The following is a 21,938-nucleotide window of genomic DNA, read 5'->3' on the forward strand; positions in this document are numbered from 1 at the left end:
CCGTTGGCTCCAACTGAGTTGATCACGTGATCCAGCCTTGTCGGTGAAACTCCACTCGGCAGACTTTCCTTGATTTTCCGGAGCCATCGAGAGTACTGTTAAGGAAACCGCTTCCGTGGCACCAGACGTGAAGGCGTCGTTTTGACATCTGTAGCACAGACGATTGCGGACGATTTCAATCAATAAACCCTTAACTGGAACAATTTCCCCTGGACGGGCTTCGCATGCGAAAGTCTTCGACAAGCAGTTCTACCCCACAAAGCGGTCCGGACCACTGACTTTACAGGGGCAGAGGGTAAGCGTCCACCAAAGCCCCAGAGAGGGTTTCCTGGTTGCCAAGGGCCGTAAACTGACAGCGACAAACAATTCTGGTTCATCTTCTTTCATACCGATCGTATGCACCTCAAATATTTGTTACCCATGGTGCACGACGCGAGTAACCGAGGCCATCAAAAGATCTGTCATTGTCATACTAGGCTCTTCTGCGCGGCCGAGAACAATATGAATCAAGCCGTCGAAAAGGTGGTTCCCCCTGGATTTGAATATAATATTAACGAGGATTTTGATTGCCGCATCTGTGTGCGAATATCTCCCATGCTGAATCAAAGCCACAAGAGACCGTTCAGCGATAAGAGAGGTCACCGATGCACAGAGTCTGGGCTATCAGTAAGCGCTTCCTCGAAAGTCAAGTTTGAGAGGACAGGACTCCAGGACCTTGACGTAGCAGGCTCTATGCAAGACTCGAAGCAGGAAGACAGCGTACATCTCCAGATGGGGTTTGATGTTAATGCCGACATCGAGAACCTGATGTTGTATCTCTGGCACAAGCAGTGAGTCAACTGGAAACCCTGTAGGGCTTTGTTCCTTTCGAAAGCCGTTGCGGAAGCAGGATCACAAGATACAAGACCGGATACATGCTCTGGGGAAGGTGGTTGCAGCAGAATAATCCTCTGATCACACGTCCTCTGGAAAGATCAATGCCTTATTTGAATCCGCAGAAAAGTGGTCATGACGCAAAGGTCCCCAACGTGGCCAGAGTGGGATATGAACCAACTCACTTCATGTGCTCACCGAAGCAGCCGTCAACTTGTTGACAACTGTGAAGGCGGTTCGGAGTCTACGCTAAGCAAAACGATACCATTTCGATTCCCAATTCGACAGAATTTAAGTCTTCTCGAGTCCTGGGACCCGAGTTGACGAGGGTTCTGATCTCTGATCAGAAAAGTCCTCGAAGGTTTCACTCCCCACAGCCGCCATGTCGAAGGGGTTTGTGGAAAAAGTTTTTTGCTTTTTTTGCTCACGCCATATGTTTGTGCACGCGAATCAAGCAGCGAATATTCCAATGCCTCGAGCTCTAGTAACGTGGTTCTCTTTTCTCGAGTTCCCTCCTCATTCCACTTACATTTCATCTTGGCTTTTACCCAACACCGCGTCTTTCATGATGAGAAGCTTGATATATTTGCGCATTATGTGTGCTCCAGGGACGCATTTTACGTGTAACCACCTCGTGCAGTTTATTTCTGCTTTGTCTTTGCAGACATTCGCCGCGTTCACTGGGGTCGGGTTGTTACCTTTCTTCGGCCTCATCATGTGGCAAGCACCGAGACTACTGCCATTGCCCAGCAAACGTGCACACATCCTCCCCTTCCTACGACGCCTGCTTTGGATTTCAGGACGAAGACAAATCTAGTCCCAGGTTAGTTCTTGTTGATCACCTTCACTTCATGACTGCTCTTTCACCGATAGCGCTTCTGTCTGGGATACATCCAAATCCTCCTCGTTCAGTTTGGATTGAACGTGGTCCAGATAAGCGTCCTTACTACGTCAGGATGAAGTTCAATTGGCCTTTCGCTGGAAAACTACTAGCTGAAACATTGCTTCCTCGAAGCACGCGCTCACTCTTTGCCAGGGACTCACGGCAAACCAGCACGCTCAATGTGTTTCCATGGACGGTCAACTCACTTTACCTGCACCCAACTTCTCCGATCTTCGTCCTGCTGCACAACCAAGGAACCCTCCCCAATAGATCCCACATCATCACAGGCTCAATCACAACATGTCAACATGTACCTTCCGCAGCAAAAATCCAGAGAATTCAAGTCAGAAGGACAAAAACAACAACCCAGCACAGATTGCAAAACCCCCACCACAATTCTTCCCAGGTCCAGCTCCCGAGATCTATTCTGTACTCCCATATCCAATCCCAAGTCACCCTCCCCCCATCTTTCCACAGCTACTACCCTTTCCAGCCAATGTACCAGGAGGAGCAGTTCCCATACAGAATCAGCAGCATGGACTTCCCGCGCCCTTTCCACCTCATATGGCTGCCCCCGTCGGCTATGAGGCATAAATGTGACATTTGTGGACCGTTCAGATCTACTCGCCATCATTACAAGCGCCCTATTCCACTAGGACAATTCCCGGCCAAAACAATATGCCAAACATGTAGGGAAGAAGCTAGAGAGCGCTACCGATCAACCAAAACAAGACATCACTATGTGCATGATCACAAAGGGAGCTTATCAGCATACAAAAGAAGGAGACAAAAGTCACGAAAAGGTGCCCAATCCATGGGTCGTGCGAGGATGATTGAAGGTGGCTACGCACGATGCAAGGAGACGTCGTAATCAAACTCAGATTCATCAAGTTCGGAAGCAGGTCGATACAAAGACGGAGGCAGAAAATATGGGCGCCTACCATCATTAAGAAGCACGTCCTTGGTCAGACATACTCGCCGATGGTGATTCTCACCTTCTGAACAACGGGTTATCTACGGTGGTGAGCCTACAGACCGAAGTCGGTACTACGATGTCGACTTTGACGCGGAGAGAATGAGTATGAAGCTTCTGCTGGATGGGCATCCAACCGATAACTACAGTATGTTGCAGCTGGAGAGAGGATTGGCTGACAATTGCCAGTGCGCATGCAAGATTGGGACCTTCCCACACCTGGACCGAGGATCCTCCGACGACAGTATTCCGACCGCTTTGTTAGAACTGCCTCAGATTGCGGAACAACATGCGGGAGAACGACACGAATACTTTCAAGGCCCTCGTCATGCCCACAGAGGTCACCGCAGACCATACTCTCCTCAACGAGGAAGACCGTTATCCCTATCTCCACTTCGAGCAATCTTCATGCCCGTCTGTCATCAATCTTCATACCGCTCCGAGGAGGATGACAAGTTTCACGCTCACACTAGGGACGGTACTAGAGAGGGAAGACGAAAACGATCGCGACCTGGACACCGGAGGGGACACGCCAGGACAGAGAGACGAGCCATGGTCATGGAGGTATGCTTGCCACCCTGGATAATTCTACTGGCCTGGCTTGGGATAAATTTAGACTGATCAAAGGATTTTAGACGAGAGCCCAGAAGAGTATGGTCGTCGGCAGCTGCATGCACGTAGTCCCCCACCGATTTGTCCATCATCCTTGGGGCATACGGCGGAACCTGATCGAGACGAAGGGGAAACGCCACCAACCTGGATTTGGAATGCAACGGCGTTACCAAGAGCGGCCCCGATCGTTGGAAGACGAGCTTGTCGAGTCCAGAATCATGTTGCCGGGGGATGAAGTGACAATCAGCGAGTGCGCGAGGTTTGATGGTGGTTAGTCGAGGGGGTCCAAGAGGAAGTGATGCAGGGAACAGGGAACAAATGACAACAGCCGGAATCTGGACGGATGTGTGCGTGACGAAATTTTTCAGATTGAAACAATGATTTGCTCGGAATTGGGGACCAAATGGCCGGAGCAAAAAGGATTCCCTTAACTGAATTTGCGAGGGGGAGGTGTGGATGGTGGAACATGGATCCCAAACGGGCAGTCCGAGGAAAGTGATAGGCGAATTCATGAGGCTCAACCGGGGGCCGTTGAAAAGAGCGAGATAGGCATGCTGAATTGGATTGGAGGCAAGTTGCAAAAGCATCATCCACTTTTGGGACGTTGAATCTTCACGTAAAAAGTAGGGCAGGGAATCCCGGTTCGAGAGGGCTCGGATGGGCAACAGAGAGATGGGTGAAGTTTTGGTTGGAGGGTAAGGGCCCAAGAGAGGGGAAAGAGGCTGATCGCGCGGCTCGGGGGGGAAGGAAAATGGCTCGAGTTTTGCAGGGAAAACCACGTGGCCAGCAAGAGATCTCGATATCTAAGGGGAGCGGAGGACAAGAGACGAATTGGCTTAGTCGCAGGAGACCTAAGAGATTTCTTTACCTCGAGAACGACAGGGGCGTCTAGCACCAAGGAACTCGCTCCAGAAAATTCAGTCGCCGTCCTTCCAAGTCGCACAGTCCAGCTCGTGATCAAGAGGAATAAGCGAGCAGAAGGGAGCAGCCGGAATTCTTGTTTCTCCCAATAAATTCCCGCCAAGATGTGTCATTATCATTTGTTTGTCTGAGAGGAGGACACGAGAGTGCGATTCGCTAAGCTGGGGACTGGGATAGGCGACTGGTAGGGAACAGGGGGTGAACACCGAAACACATTATAAGAATGTAGGAGAGAGGGTGTCAGTGGAGGAATGATTTTGACTGGGTGATGCCGGATGCTGGATGCCGGAATTGAAGAGATATGCTCTCGGCGGAGAGGGACGGCACGAGGGCGATTGCAGCGTAGCAAATGTGATACAGGGACGCTGGGCCTTCGACCTTGCAGTTACGGTGCCTGAATTTCTTACATCACCGGCATTTTGTGGGCATGGTCGTGATACAAGCAAAGTTACCGTAGTACCGTGAGTTACGAACTTGTCTGTGTTTGCCTTCGGAGGCTGTTCGATCAGATTCACGCGGGCTGTGGGCCTTCAATTGGATCATGCACATCACCTCACTTGTCTGATGTCCATTTCATCACCAACATTGGGGACTCTGAACTCCTCTCGGCCACGAAGATAGATCATGAGTGAAAATCCGGTGGCGTCCGACAGAGGGTCTAGATTAAGCCACAAAGAGGGGGTTTTCGTTTATGCTATATATCGCTACCTGACGCATTGCCCATTGAGGCAGATGCGGTGTAGATGCCTCAATCGATGACTCAGAGCCCCTTGGTACTCATAACGGACAATCCCCTTCTTCCATCCTTCAGAAGTACCAGGACCAGGGAAAGCAAGATAGACCCATGCTCGAATTCTTGTTCTCCCTAGGTACCGCCGGGAATGGGGGAATCCGAAAGTAAACTTTGATGTTTAGTTTAGTCTCATTACCAAAATGGTCAAGTTGATTGATGGGTTGTTTGTTGAATGTGCTTGTTTTGCGCTGGTGGCGGCCAACCAGCCCCAACAGTTGAGCTCCCGCATCAGATCTCCATTTTTCTCTCCCACCTCCAGCTAGCTGCCACAATGGTTGCGTTTCTGCTACATCAGATGCCTTCGTCTTGTCTCGGCCTGGCCGCCAATGTAGAGCGCCTTCGATGAGTTGTTCGATCTTTCACTTAAATTGCGCCGAACCGAACTGAACTGACCCGAGCTGAACTGAGGACTGGGTTCTGTGATCCATGAAACTGCGCTTACACATCTCTGGCAACCAAATGCTAACCACCAGTCATCATCCATCATCTCCCCGAAAACTTCAACTCACTCACGGCCTGACTGACTATGACGATCAAACCCCACCCCCCCCTCCAAAACCAAATGTTTGTGCGATTTAGTTCGAGAAAGACACCTCTCAAATCCTTGTCACACTTCGTCTAATGCCCTTCCTTCCGCGGCTCTCTTCTGTCCCAGCTCCACCAGCTTCTTCTGTCTCCCGTTCACATGTGGTCTCTCAAAACATTGTCCCCTCGGGCTATTCCGACGCAGTCCCCAATGCACTGCACCTCCAAGATGATGACAGACGCCAAGCCACAAACCACCAAAGTCGATTTCCCTGACGCCATTCAAATACATTTCATGACCCAAAAAAGGTCTGTTCTCGTATTCCTCGACGCTTGAGAGTATTCTTAGTATCTCCCGCAAAGACCCCTGCAGCAATGGTGTTGGGGGTTAATTCGCGTTTTAGTCTCGAGCCTCGAACCTTAAAACCCGTTACAAGCTTCCCTTCTGCTATCCGGTCCGCTAGTTCCTTCACGATCGAGCCGACCCTTTCTCTCGGGGTACCCGTCTCATGCCCTAATCCAATGGCCTCCCAAACCGCGAATGGACTTTTGCTCTGACCCAGGCCTCATTTCGCCACCCCCGGACGATTCCGTCACACATAGCTTTCCCTCAATCTTCGCTTAACCTCACCCTCTTATGCTTCGTCCTACCAAATCGAGCTACCATCCCCTGACAGGCTTTGTTCGGGACCTCAAAACCTGTTACCTGAACCGGACACGCCACAACCACCTCCAACATCACTGACGATGAAAAATAACCGAGCTCCGCGCAGGAAGATGGGCAACTCTTTGCACCAAAACGAATCAGCCCAACCCTGCGCCAAGAGTGTGTGTTTGATGTTGTGATGCCGGGGCCATGCAGGGGGTTGGGGGAGGGGACAACGACCACACAAAGAAGAAAGCCCCGATGATCGCAAGCGCCTTGTTCGAGAGAAGAGTGGTGGCAGTGGACAAACATCTTAGGGGGCCTTTTGAGAGACCTGGGCTGCCTACGAGGCGTCACCAGGCGACGGCTTTTGCCTGACCAACAAATACACAGCCATACACCGGTTTGGTATCGACCAACCAAACACCACAGGGTACCGAGAATCCTGGTCCCAAAGGCCCCCAAAGTTTACCACTCACACATCGACAACAGGCGTGTGACACGCACCTGACCTTGGACCAGCCAAATCGCTGCTCCAGGGCGTCACACTACCCGTACCTAGTCGTTCGTCTAATGCAAAGGTTTCCCGTTTGGGCGGAGAATGCGGCTCTGCACCTCTGAATTTGCTGTATCGCCTCCATCAATTGGCAAGGGTATACTTCCACCCCCCGTATTCCACCATTTCCATGGGCTGTACTCATGTCAATCCACTACCCAATTCTGCGAGGTTCACGCTCGCACGCTTTTCTCGGCCCCCTTTTTTTACACTCGAGGAGTTCTGTTGAGCGACTTTATCCCCTTCCGTCGTTATACAAGCTCATATAGTCCCGTATGCATCCCTTTACAGAACCTATCAACCCTCCTTCACCCAACCTTTCCAATTATCAGTACGACGTGAACCACTGTTGAAACCTCCCCCGCAGAAACATTTCCGTGCCCGATATATCTCGATTGCACAGGTCAGGATCCATCCGGGCTTCTGGATGTCAACACCATGCATCCTCATTCACGTTACCAGGATCTGCTGGGAAGTGAGAGGCCCGAGTATTTCCAAGAGAGCCATGAGTGCGAGAGTCCTGCTCCGTACTGGCGTGGCCATGAAATGTTTCCTTGCATTGATCCCCAACTTCACTCTCTTCGAATGGGCGACACACACAACAATGCCCATTATCCCGGATCGATTGACGCTCACCGTTTCTTGACCGCCTATGATCCCATTGCCCATGGCTTTAGCCCCCCTTACCAACGCCATGAATCCGAAAGTGTGCTCTTCCAACTTGGTGTTCTCAACCCCTGGAACGACAATTTTGACGAGTGTCGACACCTCCGTTATCTGTCGCCGACCGATCCTTGGGGAAACACCCTATCCAGCACCGAGTCTTCTGTCAGCGATTATACTCTCAGCCCAGATGTTGTGCGACGCTCCCACGATTTTCCTTTCCCCCAACGGAATCGGGAGTTCGATGGCCCTTCAGTCGGGGCGTCGTCAGCCATCAGCCACTCCTGGCCGCCACAACCTTCTTTTGTGCCCACGCTCCCCTCCCCACCGATCCCGTCCAGTCATCCTCCATTGAGCATGAGAGACCTCCAAGTCACGAGAGACCCAGAACCTGTCGAAGAACCCATGGACGACAAAGACGCCCTTCATCACAAACTCCATCTCCCCGAAGAGCTCGAGTTGTCAGAACAGGCCATGAGTCCTGCTGATTCTGGCCTGGGACAGTCGATTCACGACGACGACGCCGTCAAAGACGAGGAGAATGATTGTGGAGCTCGCGAGAGCGACAACGATTCCGAATTCCTCCCGGCTCAACGTACCCCACGTCGCAGTACCACCGTTCGGCGCCATTCATTGCGTTCACCGCGCCGCCAAGCTCCCCGAGCAGTCATCGACCCAAGTTCGAGGGTCCAGAAGCCCTCTCACAACCGCGGAGCCTTAGTCCACATGTCACGATCCAAAGGCAAGAGACAGACCGTGAAGAAACTAGCTCCAGGAGCCAAGTCCTTCCCCTGCACCTTTCACCACTATGGCTGCAGGGCCTCCTTCGCTAGCAAGAACGAGTGGAAACGTCACGTAGCATCTCAACACCTTCAGCTGGGATTCTATCGCTGTGATTTGGGATCTTGTGCACCAGAGGTCGCCCGAAACCAGCACAAGGGATACAACGACTTCAACCGCAAGGATCTCTTCACGCAGCACTGTCGCAGGATGCACGCGCCATGGGTCGGGACGAAGAAAAGCGCGGAGAGTGTGACGAAGAAAGAGAGAGACAGCTTCGAAAAGCAACTCGAGGACATTCGAGCCCGTTGCTGGATTGACCGCCGCAAAGCTCCCGCCAAGAGCAAATGTGGGTTTTGCGGCCAAACATTCGAAGACCCCAAAGGATGGGAAGAGCGAATGGAACACGTCGGCCGACATCTCGAAAGAGATGGTTCCAAGATTGAACAGGAAGAGGTCGATGACGGTCTCAAGCAATGGGCCATAGCCGAGGGTGTTGTGCGACCGGGGAGGAGGAAGGGCGAGTGGTGGCTTGTCGGGTTTGAGCCGGAACCGAATCGGACACCGCGAGGGCAAAGAAGGAGCAGAAGACTCATCGTCGAGCATGAAGAGTCAGCCGAGGAGGAGAATGAAGAAGACACGGATAATGACGATGAAGAAACAGAGGCAGAAGACGAAGACAGCATCGAGGTGCACCGAGGAGACGTTCCGATGGAGACTGATGATAATGATGACTCTGACTCCGACGATGCCGATGTCGATGCCGACTCCGAAACCGACGCCGAGGCAGAAGAAGACTGAAAAGGGATTCCTCCCACCATTTTCATTTATTTCCTTATATGAACTGGATAGTATTTGATGAAGCTTATGACGGACATAACAGAATGGCCGTGAGGGGCTTGGGAATTAATTACTCGTCACAGGAAAATGGACATTTTATCAAAGCGGGCCAGCTTGAGGGTGGCATTGGAAAGGGAAAGTTGGACAAAATGCTGAACAGGTATGGAGTGAAGGACTTACTGATACCATATATATTTTGGTTGACACGATAAAAATGTGTACCTTACCTCAAAATATGGTACCAAGGCTCACCCGAGAAATGTCAAGTTTTGATTGGCGATCAAACTCAATTCGTGAGCTCCCTCGACAGCAAACCCACTCCTTTTTCTCATTCAAGCTTCTCCGCGACATACGATCCCAATGCTTATCATCTCTCAGGCTGGATCTCAAGATACAGTACCAACATTTGCCCATCTCTTTCTTGGTCTCTGGATCCCTGTTTCAGCTCATGACGCTCTTTATTGTGTCGCCTGTCTTCATGCACTTCTTTCTCTCCCGCTTCTGCTCATCTCCCCATCCATCTTACCACATTCTTTCCTGCAGGTTAGCTGGATCTGTAATTTTTACTTCTTGCGTTCGATCGAACAACCATACGCCACATCCAAACATCCAAACAAATTTCAACACTAGAAAATGATATCTCAAGTCAATTTCCTCATCCTCACGACAACAGCCCTTGCCATCCCCCCACAGCGGTAGCGGCAACCACCACAGACACTAGACGAAGCCTTGACAGAATGGAAGGCATGGGCACATCCTACATACATTTAGCTCAAACAACGTGACTTAAGAGTCTTGCAGAACGCCGCCATAAACGGGCTTCGAGTGCACGTCCGGAGAGATGTACACTTTGCCTGCCAAATGCGCAAAGACTGACTAGGTGCCCAAGGAGTACTGTTCGGGCTAGTTGAGGACTTGCTTGCTGGGAAGCCGATTTCACCCAATACCCGTGAGAAATGAAGTTCATTATTAACTAAGCTAGAAGCCATCATCACCCAGTACATGAAAAAATTTGGCCCTGGGCGCGCGCCTGCTTGCTAAGGCACAAGAAAGGCACACACTCAAACAAACATAGGCAATGAATCCCATGAATTAATTTTGCTCATCATCCCTATTCCGTCCATCCAACCAATCCAAACCCCGTCTGAGACTGAATGTTCTTCGAGTCCTGGGTTCCTTGTACGCTTCAATGCCCGAATATCCTCTCGCCGGAGCGCTACCATAATGCTGAACGCCGTCGTCGGACGTAAAATTGTTGCCGGTGATACCGTTTCCCCTGAGTTGCGGCGAGGGTTGAGCACTGTCGTCGTAGGGTCTCACGCCGAAGAATCGTTCTTGTTTACTCAAGCGGCGTGATGGGATGCTGGATGTTGCGGCAGTCGACGAAGGAATGGTGTTGTCATAGTCTTGCCCGCTGGCATTGACATTGGTGCTATCGCGTGAATCTGTGGTGTAACTGCCGCTAATGTTTCTGGCGGTCGACGCACCTCGATTCATTCGGGCAGACGGACCGTCAGAAGACGATATAGTTAGGGAACGACGAACGCTGGGATGCGGCGCGGGTTCAAGACTGTGGCTTGGTGGGGGGGGATGTTCAGTGTCGTAGAGCATATCGTGATTCGGTGGACTCGTCATATTATGTGACATCTGATACTCAGCCTGCTTGGGTTGAACGGCGGATGAGGAACGCACGGCGCTGCCGGGTTGCTGCCATCGTTGAGGTTGTGACGCAGGAGCTCCGGTATTGGGTTGGACGTCATGATCTTCCTCCGAGTCACTGAAGTACTCTTCCTTCTTCTGTTTACGACTGCCGAAAAGACTGAATCTTCGTCGGGGCGGTGGTGCTTTAGGAATATCGTCTCCTTCGCTATAACTCTCTTCATCGCTAGGTGCCGCGTTCCAGGTATCTCCTTGCTGTCCACCGGTCTTCTGAATCCGTTTCCCACCCAAACCGATTCGGTTCAAGAGGGTTGGCTTTCTCTGCGCACCTGTGGCCTCGTCAAGTTTTTCACGGTCAGAGCTCCCGTCGTACCAGAGGGCGGGAATGAGTAAACGATAAGGCATCGTGATTCCAGACGGATCTTTCGGATTGACCTCCACATTCACAACCACATCCAGTCCTCCCTCTAGATTGACGTCATCGTTAACGTCAAATTCATTACCGTCGGCGTCAATGGCAAGGATATTGCCCTTCTTCGCAGCTTTTTCGGACCAGTTGGTGGGACGACGTTGGAACAAACCCGGTCGGATCGGAGTGCCTGATGAATTGTAATCCAAAGAGGCGGCTCGGCGATGGAGAGGCGCTTGGAAATCAGTTGAGGATGGTCGAGAGCCGGAAGCATTTCTGTCTTGAGACAATGTGGCTCCATTGGGTTGAATCGCGCCGTCATGAGATGCGGAACGACCTTGATCATACATCATGTCACGATATGAGGTGGGCGGTGCATTTCGTGAACTCAATCTGCGGACCAACGTTCGAGGATGGAAATTTTCCTTGGAGAAGGAGAATCGACGAGGACGGGTTTCTGGAATATCGTCCTCTTCTCCAATGTCTGATTCTGCCGGTGGAGATGGCGGAGGAGTCAAACCAGGCATGTACTCTCGAATCGAACACCAATTGCGTCTCGGTAGCAGGTGTTTATTGTTTCGATTCCTGTTGTCGACATCATGTGTGAACATAGGAATCATGTTTTCATCAGTGTACTCGTCCAAATGATGCGTCTTGTTGCGCTTGTTGAGGATGTCGGCCAACATGTCTGAAGGCGGAGCGTTGACAATCGCCGAAGATATCACATTCGGCATGTATCGATGGTCTCGGTCTTTCGGAATCTTGAGCTTGGGATTCGAGTAGAATTGGCCGACTGCAGCAAGATGAACATCACCACTCAAGATGGTAATTCTGCAGGATTTCTCGGCGGCGAGATCTTGCAGGTCTTTAATGAATTCGTTTCGTTCTTGCTTGTGGCTGGTTGCCGTCCAATGATCGTCCAGATCGTCTAGGATTTCAACTCCACCGTCGAACTTGTTCAGGAACCCTTTTTTCAAGATCCCAGCTTTTCCCAAGGCTTTGACTGGATCCATAAGTCGATTGGTGAGGACGTTCTCCAACCAGACCAGACGGGGATAGGCAACGGGAACTCCGAGCAAGACGATCAGGTGTTTGGTTTCTCCTTCGATTAATTCTTTTCGGCATCGCTCGAGAACGATGTCCAGGGTATCAACACTGAGAACTTCACCACGCATTCGTTCTGTGCGGCAGTCCAAACCGAGAAATGCGACGTGCTTACCCATGTGCATGAACACACTCCTGCTGAGTTGTTTGATGTAAGGGCCGGGCTCTCGGCCTAGCAACCAGCTGGGCTCATGAGCCGTCGTCTCTTCCGCGACACTCTGATGTTGAAAAAGCATGTAGTACTTGAATGCGACATTCCCCAGTCCCGTGAAAACCGGAGTCTCCATGAAGTGGTGAGGGTAAGAACCGAATCCATCGATAATATCATGGTCGTCCCAAATATTCACCATCGGTATTTGACTCGCCGCCATGGCGAAGAGGCCTTGTGAGAACCACAGAGCATATCTGTTCAGATAGAAAGTTTCGAGCTCTTCTTTCATTTCATTCGAGAATGGGGCGTGGTGCTTGCGGGCGGGATTTCTCATTTTCGTCCACTCGCCAAAATGTTGAGTCTCGAGCACCACACGATCATTATATATCTGATCGCCGCCACCAATCATGACGTGGAACGGACGGGTTTGGTGAGTGTTGAGAACATCTCGCCACATAGGATCGGGTCCACTGAAATGGTCAGGATTGACAGAGAGGCTGAACCCGTTGCACGTATGAAACATGATATTCATACTTTGACCCCGAGCTTGAACCCAGAATCCAACGGCTGGGCCACGATTGATCCGGTATCCAATGTGCTGTTGTTCATGACCCAGCTCTATCTCCAGATTGAATCGCCAAAATGTCACATCTCGGTCGGGATCGGCGTACAACCTGGCGCCCGTCACTTCTTGATATCTTCCCAATCGTTCTCCATCCATGTCGAGAGTTCTTTTGTTCGGAGTGGTGTGTGGATCTTTGAAATCCAGAGGACTGGGCGTGCTTTCGAAGAGGCCGTCATCATTTTCCATCTGTGAGAGATCTTTGCCTTCTTCGAGGTGATCAACAGGACGAACGTACAATGCGCGCCCTGTCCTTGAGAGTTTGATCAAGCCCGCAATGGGGTCGACATATTCGGGATTGAGTTCATCTCCAGTCACCTGATGAGGCGGAGGGGGGAGCAATTTCTGCGGTTGTGAAAAGAGGCGCAACGTGGGTGCAGAATCGTAGGATGAGTGTGAATCTTGTGTTACGATCAACACACTGCCTCGCCAGAACTCGCGTTCGTCACCCTTCTCGGTCTTTTCTCGCTTCATGCCTGTGTATTGGAGTAATGGACCACATCGGAGATAGAGCTTTGGTTTAAATTCAGCCGTCTTATCGTCAATGGGCCCATCAAACGCAGCTTGATCCGACATCCTCGTTGACCTGCTTCGTCTGCGTCCTGATGACGATGGTGCCTGCTCCCACCATGCCTTGTTCCTGTCCACTGGCGTGGCTGTTTCCGTGGATAAGTCGGCAGCAGTGAGTTTGGCGATACCAGCTTCTTTCCATTCATCCACAGGACGGCGATTGATAGGCTCTTTGAAGGAGACGCTTGACTTTCGTTGTCTTTGACGCGTCACATCGGCCACCTTTTCGGCGGGTGACCGTGGACTGCTGGGATGCGGCGATGATTGAAGGCCTAGACCGATTGGAGGTGTGTGTGGTCGTTGTTGAGATCGAGATATGTCAACATTTGGATCGTGAAGGCCTCGATCATATGTCTCCGGCCTCGTAGTTGCAGCCGTGGTAACTGTGCTGGGGACTGGTATTCGGCTTGGTGTCTTGCCCGTCAAAGCCGTGCGTCGTTCAGCAGTAACAGGTGGGGCCTTCTGAAGTTTTCGAGAACCACTTCGTGTAACGCTCGCGGGACCGTCCACGCCGGTAAGCTTCTCCAACGCCGCTTTATGAGATGCATTTCTCTGACGCTCGGAGATGTCACCCCGAACAGGGCCATGTGCTGCTTGAGTTCGAGGAGCACGGGAAGAAACTTGGTTGGGAGGCCCATCCGCTGGCCGGCCTTCCGCACTTGTGGGTGTTGTGTCACGCTGTTTCCGGGATAGGGCTCCTGGAGCTCGATCCTGTCTAGGGATTTCTTCTTTTCGATATTTGCCACTTGATTGACGAGACTGGCTGGCAGAATCGGGATGCATTGGACTTGACGCGCTGTAGTCGAAACCTGGATGTCCTTCTCCAGACAAACTTCTCACGTCAGGCCGATGATTGTCAACGGTAGTGCTGTGCTGCAGACGCTGTCGTTGGGTATTGCTGAGGTTGCGAACCAGACCCGCATCCTCCAAGGTAGGGGTTTCTGGCTCAGGAACGCGATCTCGTCTGGATGTAGATCGTCTGGTGGAAAAAGAAGCCTTCGGGAGTGGGTTTGTTTCTCTAGACGACTCGACAGCCTCATGCGCCGCTTTGGCCCCCCGTTCTCGTAAAAGCATCTCAGCCTCTTGAACCCGAGCACGCTTCTCTTCTTTGCTAATATCGCTGAGTGTGACTTCCAACTTTTGAAGCGGTGAACGATCAGGTGCCCAATCCCGTCTCTGAGCCTCCTCTCGAAAGGCGCTCGACCTGCTCACAGCAGACATTGGTTCTTCAGTGCGCCGAGGCGTATCTGAAATGCGTCGAGGCTTTTGAGTGAACTTGTTTGGATCGGAACTCATTTCGCGGGCAGACGGAATATCTCTTCTTGGTGCTCCCGTCGCCGCAGGGCCATTGATAGCCGTCGTGTTCAGTGTCAAGCCATCCGTCGGCGCGGGCTTTCGAGAAATCGCCGCAGGGACGTCCCTACGGACCGGGTCGGATGTGATGCGAGCTTGAGGCCTGACGTTTTCTTCCAGGAATTCGTCATCCATGTCTGCAAATGCTTCTCGGTGGAATGGGCGTCCCTTGGCTCTTTGAGAGAATGACCTATGAATATTCCCTTCACCTTGACCCAAAGCTCGGTAGGAAATCGGCGGTCCACGAGGAACTTCAGGCGCGGCAGGAGGGTTCTGGACCGATGAACTGAGGCTCTCAGAGAACGAGCGCGTCTCTTGTCCCACGCTGCTCCGACGATTGGTCCCATTGCTTCTGGACCGGGACTTGGTTTGGTCAAGGATATGATCGAGAGCCGGATCGTTGTAGAGCTCGACCTGGTTCATCGAGGAGGCCATCGCATTGGAGATCAGGCCGGGAAGAACGCCACAACGGCAGGGTCGATTCTCTAGGGCTTTTCACAGACAAGGGAGGAATCCATGAACAAGAAGAATCAGATCAATGAATGCGTGGGAGCACCGAGGAAAAGAAAAGGCTGCAAAGCGCGGGCTGGAGAAAGATGTCATGCAGCTAGCCGAGAACTAGCATTGACATGAAGCTATATAATGATAGCATTATGTACAAGAAGAGTTGAGGATAGATATCTTGACCAACAAAAAGGCGAAGCAGATGAAGACGCAGACGTAGTGAATAGGCCCATCTTTGGGTGTGGCTGGTAACAAGCTGGCGATGACCACGTCGATGAACGAACATTGCGACACAAATGCACCAAACAAGGGGCCTATTGGCCGTCGCAGTACGTAGGTTCTTGGACACAACGACAACGACGATTCGCTGGTTACTTACCGGGGGGGCCGGGCCGAAGATAGAGAGTCTCGCAACCTAGACAAATGGCGCTGGCTCCCGCTAAACCTGCTTACCTGAACACTTGTTCATCATTCTAACTGGCCCTCCGGACTCCAGTAGAAATAGAACTTGGTCCGCAGGCAAAAAACTCATGGCCTTTCAGGACAGAAAGGAATCTCTTCCTTTGCCTGTGAACTTTGACGGTCTTCCCTAGTATTCCTTTCGCTTCTTGGTACGACTCTTTCTCTCATCGATGGAGCAGTGTCGCTGCTAGCCTGCCCAGCAAATTCAACGTTTCACGCTTCTTCTATCTGCGGTGTCACATTGCCTTTCGCTGTGCGAATTGAATTGCGTCCTACACAACGCCAGCAGGATATATACTACGGTTGTAACCTGTCTTGACCATATTCCTCCTGACCACGACGACGTCCGACTCTTCACGGCCGAGTCCATCAATAGACAACTGCGACGATATACCAGAAAGTCAATTTTTACGAGATCGTCCTATTGGCTGGCAAGGCATGCCTGTAACTTCTTCGGTGACCTTCCTCTGACATCTTTACCATGCGGTTGCCCTCATGGCTTTCCTTGTTGCTTTTGGCCGGGTCAGTCAGCGCTGCTTCGCGCGACTACGAAAAGAATGACTACTTCGCTATTCATCTCGATGCAAAATATGTCCCTCAGGAGGTGGCTCGTCGGTTAGGTGCTCAATATGAAGGACAAGTTGGGGAATTACCACATCACTATACCTTCTCTTGCCCGAAAAACTCTTGTCAGGACCTTGAGGACTCTCTGCAAGAACTAAAAAGGCGAAAGAAGCGAAAACGATGTGGTTTGGACCCGAGAGACGCGCAATTCTCCAAAAGAGAGATCAATGTCGATCTGGAGGGCGTTTTGTGGTCTGACAAGCAACGGCTACGGCATCGCCATGTCAAGAGGATTCCTCCACCACCTTTTTCGGTTTCTCGTGCAGGGCAGGGTGCAGACGACGCGAAGTCTGATCAAGAGACGGACCAAGCTCAGCAAGAAGCCCTACAACGTCTCAACTCCATCGCCGAAGCTCTGGAGATCAAGGACCCCATTTTTAAAGAGCAATGGCATTTGTTTAATCCCTTGCAGTTGGGACAGGACTTGAATGTGACTGGCGTATGGCTGGACGGCGTCACTGGCAACGGGACCATCTCCGCTGTCATTGACGATGGTCTTGACATGCACAGCAATGATCTCAAAGCCAACTATTATGCAGAGGGCTCTTACGACTTCAACGATAATTCTCCCGAACCCAAGCCTCGGCTGTTTGACGACAAACATGGTACTCGATGTGCCGGTGAGATTGCCGCAGTTAGAAACAATGTTTGTGGGGTCGGGATGGCTTACGACAGCAAGATCGCGGGCATCAGAATTTTGTCCAAGCCGATCAGCGATGAGGACGAGGCGACGGCAATCAACTACCACTACCAAGAGAACCAAATCTACTCTTGTTCCTGGGGTCCACCGGATGATGGTGCCACTATGGAAGCTCCTGGCATTCTAATTCAACGAGCCATGGTCAATGGTGTGCAGAGCGGCCGGGATGGATTGGGATCTGTCTTTGTCTTTGCTGCGGGCAATGGGGCTGCCAGTGAGGACAATTGTAACTTTGACGGATATACCAACAGTATCTACAGTATCACGGTCGGCGGAATTGACAGAGCTGGCAATCATCCATACTACTCGGAAGCTTGCTCCGCACAACTTGTGGTGACTTATAGCTCCGGTCATCAGGATGCTATCCACACAACCGACGTCGGCGCCAACAAGTGCTACAATGGCCACGGAGGCACCTCTGCTGCCGGACCACTCGTGGTTGGCGCTGTTGCCCTCGTGCTGAGCGTCAGACCCGACCTTACTTGGCGAGACTTGCAGTACCTGTGTGTTGAAACAGCCATTCCCATACACCTGGATGATGGCAGTTGGCAGAACACGACCATTGGTAAAAAGTTCAGTCATACGTATGGGTATGGAAAGATTGACGCCTATCGATTTGTGGAGGCTGCGAAAACGTTCGAATCCAGGAAGCCCCAAGCCTGGTTCCATTCACCCTGGCTCAGCGTTCAGCACAAAATTCCAGAAGGCGATCAGGGACTGGCTGCCACCTTTGAGGTTACCGAAGGGATGCTTAAGAACGCCAACTTGGAAAGACTCGAACATGTCACTGTCACCATGAATGTGGAACATACTAGAAGGGGAGATCTGAGTGCCGACCTGATCAGTCCAGACGGGTTAGTTAGTCACCTCGCCACCAGTCGTCGTCCAGATGGTGCTACTCAAGGTTACGATGACTGGACATTCATGTCCGTAGTTCATTGGTGAGTCCATGCTTCCAAAAAAAAAAAAAAACTGTTATTCGAACCCTGGGCGAACTAACACAGGTCGTAGGGGCGAGTCTGGAATAGGTAACTGGACGGTCATTGTGAAAGACACCAAGGAAAACGAATTCAATGGCACCTTCATTGACTGGCGCCTCAATCTTTGGGGTGAATCAATTAATCCCCAAATTCAGGGCCTCCACCCTCTTCCCGATGAGCACGATGATGACCATGAAACTGCTACTGCCGCAGTCAGCACGACCAGTATCGAAGCAGAAAGCGAACCCACTTCACTTCCGGCAACACCTACAGATCATATTGATCGACCTACGAAGCCGAAGCCAAGCGACGCAACAGGCTCGATTGCTATTGTTACGACCACTACCACAGTATCGGTGCCGGCCGCAACAACCACAATGGTGGCTGAGCCGACGCATACCTATTCAGAGAGCTTTCTTCCCTCATTCTTCCCTACCTTTGGCGTTTCGAAGCGAACGCAAATCTGGATCTATGGTTCAATAGGACTAATCATCGTCTTTTGCGCTGGTCTCGGAATATACTTTTTAGCCCAGCGACGGAAGAGACTGAGGAACAATCCACGTGATGCGTATGAGTTTGAAATGGTTGGCAACGCAGATGATGACGAGCAGCAAGGCTTGAACTCTCGAGGAGCACGCGGTAAGGGTAGAGCTCGGCGTGGAGGGGAGCTTTATGATGCATTCGCGGGCGAGAGTGACGATGATCTCTACAGCGACGAAGAAATATATCAGGATACCCCTAGCAATGACACTGGAACAGGATCCAGGTCTGGGAGTTCCGAAGGGCGGGAAACATAAAGCTGCACAAGGCGTTTGAGACCGGGCTTTCTGGCATCAAAAACAGGGGCAATGGCGGTGATTATGCCCCTGGTGTATAGTATTTTTATGACGGAGGAAATACCAGCACCATGGAAATGGGAAGGTTTTTAAAAAGGATTGACCTGGTGTGCTTCGCAATGACAATTGACCACAATTTTCCAAGTCTCGCGTTCGCGTGCTGAGAGACTCTCTCTTCAAGGCGGACAGCCTCATGCACTGACTGATGACGAATGATGCTTCAATATCGTGAAAAGTTGGCCCGGTCACTACAAGCCCGCAGGGGCGGGCACAAAATTTACGACTTGACGTGACATTACAAAAACGCAGGGTGCACCTGGAGCCGCAAGCACTGCTTGCTTTCAACAACGGCGGGCTCAACTGCTATCAGGACCAATCCTTCCATTAGCCACAGATGAACATTTACATGACAACTGCAATTGCAGCATCATGAGCCCTACAATCCATCACATATCATGGTGGCCGGCTCCAGGTCGTCATTGAGGCGTCCTACGTTACGAGGTCACAAGTCATCCAGGTCGAGCAGTCCGCTAATCGACCACACGCCACCTCTGCTTCCGCAATCCGGCGACGGTGGAACTGCGCTGCGATCCAAACGCGTCCGCACTTCTACCATCTCTGGACAAGAACAAGATCTGAAAAGACGTCGTCTGTCGACCAACAAGAACGAAATACCCCAATTACGCATCCCGTTACGAAGTCGAAGGGGCGTACACAGAGGCGTCTCCCCGTCCCCGGGGCCTGCCCCCGAAGCTTCGCTGCCCACGCTACACACAACCAAATCATCTCCCGTCAAACCAACCGACTCACCCAGCGGCAAACCACAATATGACCAGATTCGAATCATTGAAGAAAGAGCCAGGGCTTCAATTCGAGGAGGGCCGTTGTCTGCGCCTCAGGATGAAAGACGAAAGCTTCGATCTGAGGATGGAGGGTCCCGGGCGAAGACGGAGCTTGCACAGTATTTCCCAGAATTCGAAGAGATGCTCAGCTTGAAGCCCCCAGATCCAGGTCCAGTCTTCTTCCCACCTGCTTGTGTGGCACGACTAACACCCACCAGAAGCATTAACTGTCCGGACCAGAGTCATCCTCGTGGATGATACTCCTGACTTCAAGCCGCATCCCCCCAAGCCTGACCCATTTGGCGCCCAGAGGCCATTGCACAAGACAGATATCATCCATCTGAGCCGGCGTGGCGTCTCTTCCGAGGCCGTTTCCAGTGATCCTTTAGGTGAAGACGCGTATCTCAAGATACACGGGAAAGCCGAGAGACATGAGAAACAAATGAAAAATGGTGACAGGGAGAAAGCACAACATGAAAAATATCAACTGGAAAAGCTTCTAGAAGACCTCCGCGGACCAGACTGGTTGAGGACCTTGGGAATCACTGGCATCACGGAGACGGAGAAGAAGCGATATGAGCCCAAGCGATTGCTGTTCATCCGAGAGACTCAAGCATTGATCGACAAATTCAAAAGATGGAAAGAGGAAGAAAAGCGACGAAAGCTAGAAAGAGAACAGGCACTTTTGGAAGAGGCTATGGAAGAGGATGACGAAGCCGACGAAGAAGAGGGCAGCGCCTCGTCAGTCGAGGAAGGAGAGAGTGTTGACAGTGAGTCGACGCAAGCAGCAAATTCAAGTGAAATCGACGCGCTTGCATCCAAACAGCTCATCGAAGAAGCAAAGAATGCCCACAAACGGAAAAAGCCCGTGGAAGTGTCAATGATACCGCCTCCCCCCAAGCCATTTGTCTCTTTTTTTGATAAACGACACCTGCGAGATGCCGCGGTGGCTGGGCGTCAACGTGGACGTACTATCTTAGCATTCGGAAAACCTGTTCCTGAGTTTGCAGAGACGGATTTCGAGCTGCCGGACGATATTCTTACAGAAGAAGCAATCAGAGCAAGCCAACGGTCACGCAGACGACTGCGTCGGGGACTCGATGAATGAACAGTCAGAAGGTTTATTCCTTCCATCTTAAGTTGTGTACAGTATGAAAACAACAAGATTACGGGTTGGGAACAATGGCTAGGTCAGAAGCATGTCTATGCTTCGCGGAGTCCTTTTGGATTGGGTGTCGAACATTTCCTTAGCTGGCGGGTTTCTTGGGCCAAAGACGGGTCAATTTACAAAAAATCTCGAGTGATCCATCCGGAGGATTGATATTATGTTTTCGAATGGTTGGGAAAGGAAAAGGAAAACAAAGGTAATTGTCGTGCAGCCTCCACTTTCCAAAGGAGGGAAGTTAAGCATCCATACTATAAACATTCAATTAAAACCCTACATCTACCGAAATTGTTTACGTGGTGTCGCCCCCTTCCCATTGCGATGAACCCTTCCTCTCCCAAGTGATTCCACTTCGGTATGACTGTTTCAGCGGTGGCCCTTTCTGCTGGACGGAGCGATGCTAGTGTACAGGGGTGTAGATCAATACGACTGAAGGATTCTTCGCCTCGGAAGGCCATGCAAGTTGGTTTTGAGTGCCAAAGGTCCGAAGCACGTGGAAGGCTGTGATGCCGAAGAAGGGTGGGTTAGCCAAGGATCGGCGACGGAGAATAGAAAATGGGGGATGGTGGGAAACTTGAATCTTGTTCTAGTTCCAAATTTGGGGGTCCAAGCCTCTGCCTCAGCCGCAGCACCATCGCCGCCAAATCGCAGGTTGCCCTTACCAAGTGCTGACTACGGGAAACGAGAGGAGTGTCTTTCTCTTCCTTCGAGTCAATTTCATACCATGGCAGAGTTTGTGATTCCTTCACTTAGCGATATTGAGAAGGTGGAGAGCGCCTTTGCCATTGTTCCCTCTTCAACCTCGACCATTGTACCTTTCGGTAACCAAATTCACTGAGCTCGAAGTCCAACCATTCATTACGCACGCCTACTGTTCGTTTCATTCCTAGTA

The 21,938-nt window shown here is 51.3% G+C and overlaps 4 protein-coding genes across 4 annotated transcripts; 3 read left to right on the top strand and 1 right to left on the bottom strand.

Annotated features, from left to right (window-relative positions):
* Positions 1 to 7,220: 7,220 nt before the first annotated feature.
* On the top strand, positions 7,221 to 9,026 carry Z518_09402 (uncharacterized protein; the record flags this gene model as incomplete). Its single annotated transcript, XM_013413358.1, has 1 exon — positions 7,221 to 9,026. One exon carries the CDS (start codon positions 7,221 to 7,223, stop codon positions 9,024 to 9,026), a length of 1,806 nt encoding a protein of 601 aa, XP_013268812.1.
* Positions 9,027 to 10,157: 1,131 nt separating this feature from the next.
* On the bottom strand, positions 10,158 to 15,368 carry Z518_09403 (uncharacterized protein; the record flags this gene model as incomplete). Its single annotated transcript, XM_013413359.1, has 1 exon — positions 10,158 to 15,368. The coding sequence occupies one exon, from the start codon at positions 15,366 to 15,368 to the stop codon at positions 10,158 to 10,160; it is 5,211 nt and encodes a 1,736-aa protein (XP_013268813.1).
* A 1,012-nt stretch (positions 15,369 to 16,380) lies between these two features.
* Positions 16,381 to 19,000, top strand: Z518_09404 (uncharacterized protein; the record flags this gene model as incomplete). Its single annotated transcript, XM_013413360.1, has 2 exons — positions 16,381 to 18,164; positions 18,235 to 19,000. The coding sequence occupies 2 exons, from the start codon at positions 16,381 to 16,383 to the stop codon at positions 18,998 to 19,000; spliced, it is 2,550 nt and encodes an 849-aa protein (XP_013268814.1).
* A 494-nt stretch (positions 19,001 to 19,494) lies between these two features.
* Z518_09405 (uncharacterized protein) lies at positions 19,495 to 20,989 on the top strand (the record flags this gene model as incomplete). Its single annotated transcript, XM_013413361.1, has 2 exons — positions 19,495 to 20,050; positions 20,100 to 20,989. The coding sequence occupies 2 exons, from the start codon at positions 19,495 to 19,497 to the stop codon at positions 20,987 to 20,989; spliced, it is 1,446 nt and encodes a 481-aa protein (XP_013268815.1).
* Positions 20,990 to 21,938: the final 949 nt, after the last annotated feature.

Source organism: Rhinocladiella mackenziei, assembly GCF_000835555.1.
Source record: "Rhinocladiella mackenziei CBS 650.93 unplaced genomic scaffold supercont1.7, whole genome shotgun sequence".
Taxonomy (NCBI): Eukaryota; Fungi; Ascomycota; class Eurotiomycetes; order Chaetothyriales; family Herpotrichiellaceae; genus Rhinocladiella; species Rhinocladiella mackenziei.